This window comes from Dipodomys ordii, unplaced genomic scaffold, assembly GCF_000151885.1.
Source record: "Dipodomys ordii isolate 6190 unplaced genomic scaffold, Dord_2.0 Scaffold6848, whole genome shotgun sequence".
Taxonomy (NCBI): domain Eukaryota; kingdom Metazoa; phylum Chordata; class Mammalia; order Rodentia; family Heteromyidae; genus Dipodomys; species Dipodomys ordii.
In genome coordinates this window covers 346-3,424 of record NW_012274061.1, presented here as the reverse complement: position 1 = coordinate 3,424, position 3,079 = coordinate 346, and the positions used below count along the sequence as shown (strand labels likewise).

General features: G+C 41.1%; 1 protein-coding gene across 1 annotated transcript; it reads right to left on the bottom strand.

The window, feature by feature from the left end:
* Nucleotides 1-1,256: 1,256 nt before the first annotated feature.
* Nucleotides 1,257-2,835, bottom strand: LOC106002297 (chromatin target of PRMT1 protein-like). Its single transcript, XM_013037194.1, has 2 exons — nt 2,744-2,835; nt 1,257-1,449 (listed from the first exon to the last, which is right to left on the bottom strand). Exons 1-2 carry the CDS (start codon nt 2,806-2,808, stop codon nt 1,269-1,271), a joined length of 246 nt encoding a protein of 81 aa, XP_012892648.1. The 5' UTR covers nt 2,809-2,835; the 3' UTR covers nt 1,257-1,268.
* Nucleotides 2,836-3,079: the final 244 nt, after the last annotated feature.

Here is a 3,079-nt window from a genome sequence, read left to right as displayed (position 1 = left end):
CTCACAGTCTTTCCTGCCCGGGCTGGCTTTGAACCGTGATCCTCAGATCTCAGCCTCCTGAGTAGCTAGGATTACAGGCGTGAGCCACCAGCGCCCGGCACAACCTTTTTAAACAAGAGTTTCACTGCCATTTTCCACATCACTTCAAACTATGTAGCATAGGCTGGCATCAAATCTGATCCTTCTGCCTCAGCCTCTCAAGTGCTGGGATTACAGGCATGTACCACCATGTCTTCCTAGAAGTAACTAAAATTATGTTCTTCAATTATTCCAGCCACATTCGAAGTCCTGAACAGCAACACATGGCTACTGGCTATTGTATTAGCCAGCTAACATAGAGCAGTTTCATCATCAGCTACTGGAGAATGCTGTTTGAAAGCTTCTTGTTGCAAGATCCTTTGGCATGACCTGTCAGTGATTTCTTTAACAATTTTCAGTTACTCTTGGACTCCTGGAAAATAGTGTTGCCTTTTGCCTGCTGCTTTTCTGAACCAGGAATAAATCCAATCATTCCAAGGCTTAAGGTAGCTGAAGCAGAAAGCCTTGTTTATTTTTGGTCAGTGAGTCCAATGGTTCAGTGTGAGGGTGGTTATATTTAACTACTGAATTTATGCACAGCCATGCAGTGCCACCAGTTATAGTTCTTACAGTTGCATGGCATCGCCCTCCAGACGCCCAGCCACAGCTTGGACATATCCTTCCACAGCCACTGTCCGGACTTGCATATAAAGTCTATGAATAATAAAGAGCAGGTTTACTTTCTGGTCTCACAGGATTATCTCTTATTGGAAATTTGAAATTGGGTACTTTCAATCTACTAAATCAATAAAACTTTAGGAATTGTGGATCACTGTTCTCTTTTTAATACCAAAACCTCTGACTAAAGCCATCCAGACTCTATTTTATAAGTCATTTAATAGAGCATGGGATATTTTAAAGATTATCTTCCCTTGCCCTTATGCTCGTTAGGCAAGCACTTTACTATGGAGCCATATCCCTAGCCCAAATAGTTCTTTTTTGCAGGAAAAAAAGGTTTATGCTGCTTTAAGGGTAAAGGACCAGGAAACAAGACATTGATATTCACTATTAACACAAACAAGCCACACAGATGGCCAAGATAATAAGTTACTTATTGGTACCTGCCAAAATTGAAATTCTCTGAATTTTTGTCTTTAGAGAAGATTCAGCTTTTGACCTGAGCTACCTTGTAATGATCCATCACGTCCTGACAGCCTTGGTAGACTGCCTGACAAAGATCATCAGCTGCGTCAGGGCATTAAGACCCATTCTCTCACCTGTTTAAGTTTTAATGCTGCCTGGACAGAGGGTCTATTCTCCATCTGCTGGGCCAGTCTTCTGTTTCTGGCACTGGCTAGTTGCTGTTGTTGCTGCATCGAAGCCCGAATATTCACTGGCATCGGCTGTTTGTTCTTCATCATATTAGTAAAGCTTCAAGGTCGAACAAAATGGATGTTTAAATAAAAGCTTTATTACAAAACATTTATTGGCATTTTCATGGCTTGCTAGACCAGGAGCTCCAGATCCCACGAACTTTTAAGTAAAGTGGTACATTTAGATCAAGGTTGATGTGGGTTAAAGACTCCTCTGTTTCCACAAACTTGCAAGAATCAGAAACTTAGAAATGCAGCTAAGTGCAGCACAGTCAAGTGATAACAAGGGCTCAGGTAACAGCTCTCAGAGAGGTGGAAAGTATGAAAAACACGCAATAAGCAGATATGATGACAAGAGACAGAAGATGTAGTTTCAAAGACAAACGAAGAAAGCCTAAACCTTAGGGGACTCAAGGGTTCATTCTAAGGGCAAATATGAGGAAAAACTGAAGCGCCTTCAAAGCCTGCAAGAACACCCATATAAATTATAGGAGTGTATTATATTTTAGAATATATGTGCCACTTAGTAATGTGAATATAGTGCATCACACCCAGAGAGATAAGCACATATACTTTGAAAAAGCAAAGAAATAGACACTAGATATTTGAGTGTTCCAACTTTAACTTGATAAAATCACTAAACAAAGGCAATGAATGAACAAAGCTCTCAGAGATAGCAACTGCTTTAAATACCTCAAGTTTTCTTAGTCTCAAATAATCACCTATCTCAGTACTCCTGAGAAAGTTAGATTAGTCCAATCATTTTAGTGTCTGTGAAAACATTCCTCTACTATACCTGTCATGATTAAGTTAATGGAATGAAAGAGAAGACACTTAACTGTTAAAAGAATCAAAAAACAAAACAAAGCAGAATGGAAAGAAAGTGAAATGAAGCCAAGCCAAGTGCCTCTTACAAGGCCCAGGAATATCATTCAGGGCCTTCGGACATTTTCATGGCTTGCTACCTGCCTCTTACAGACCAGACAACACTGCTGGCCTCGGACTGGGCAGCAAGCCTTCTGCAGCCAGGGTATACCATGCCACCGTGCTGCACCACCCCTGTATCAATGTAAAAAAAACACTTGAAGAAAAGAGAGGGTGTGAGGAGTCTTTTTAAAATACATCCCACCAGGCAAATATTTCAGACAGCTTAACATAAAAATCTATTGATAAGGGGTTTAGAAACAACTGCCCAATTTGTTTTGTGTACCACATTAGATGCAACTAAGAACAGAAGTCTGTAGCCTTCTGTTGGTATTTAGCTTACAACTGGTTTTGGTGCATTGGACCCCAGGGCCAATTTAGGTAATGTTTTCTTAGGTAGGAGCTGAAGTTGCTGTTGGCTGCCTCACCGCTCATTTAGAGACATCTTGGTGGTGCTTTTTAGCACAACTTTCGGCGCTGACTGTGCAGCCATCTTCAAATCTCGAGAGTCTGTAAAGGACAACAGGCAAGACCAGTAAATCAGAATGGCCGTTTCACTTCTACAAGGGGCAAGGCCCAAATCAACAATGAATGAAAAGGTCTATAAGATTGAAGACCTAAGATCACACCAAACTCATTTCAAGTGCTTTTAAGTTTATGCTGGTTGCCTCAAAACTTCAAGGCCACAGGACAAAAAAAAAAAGTCTACCAAAACCCGGGCGCCAGGGGGTTATGCTCATAATCTCATACTTGGGACCCTGAGA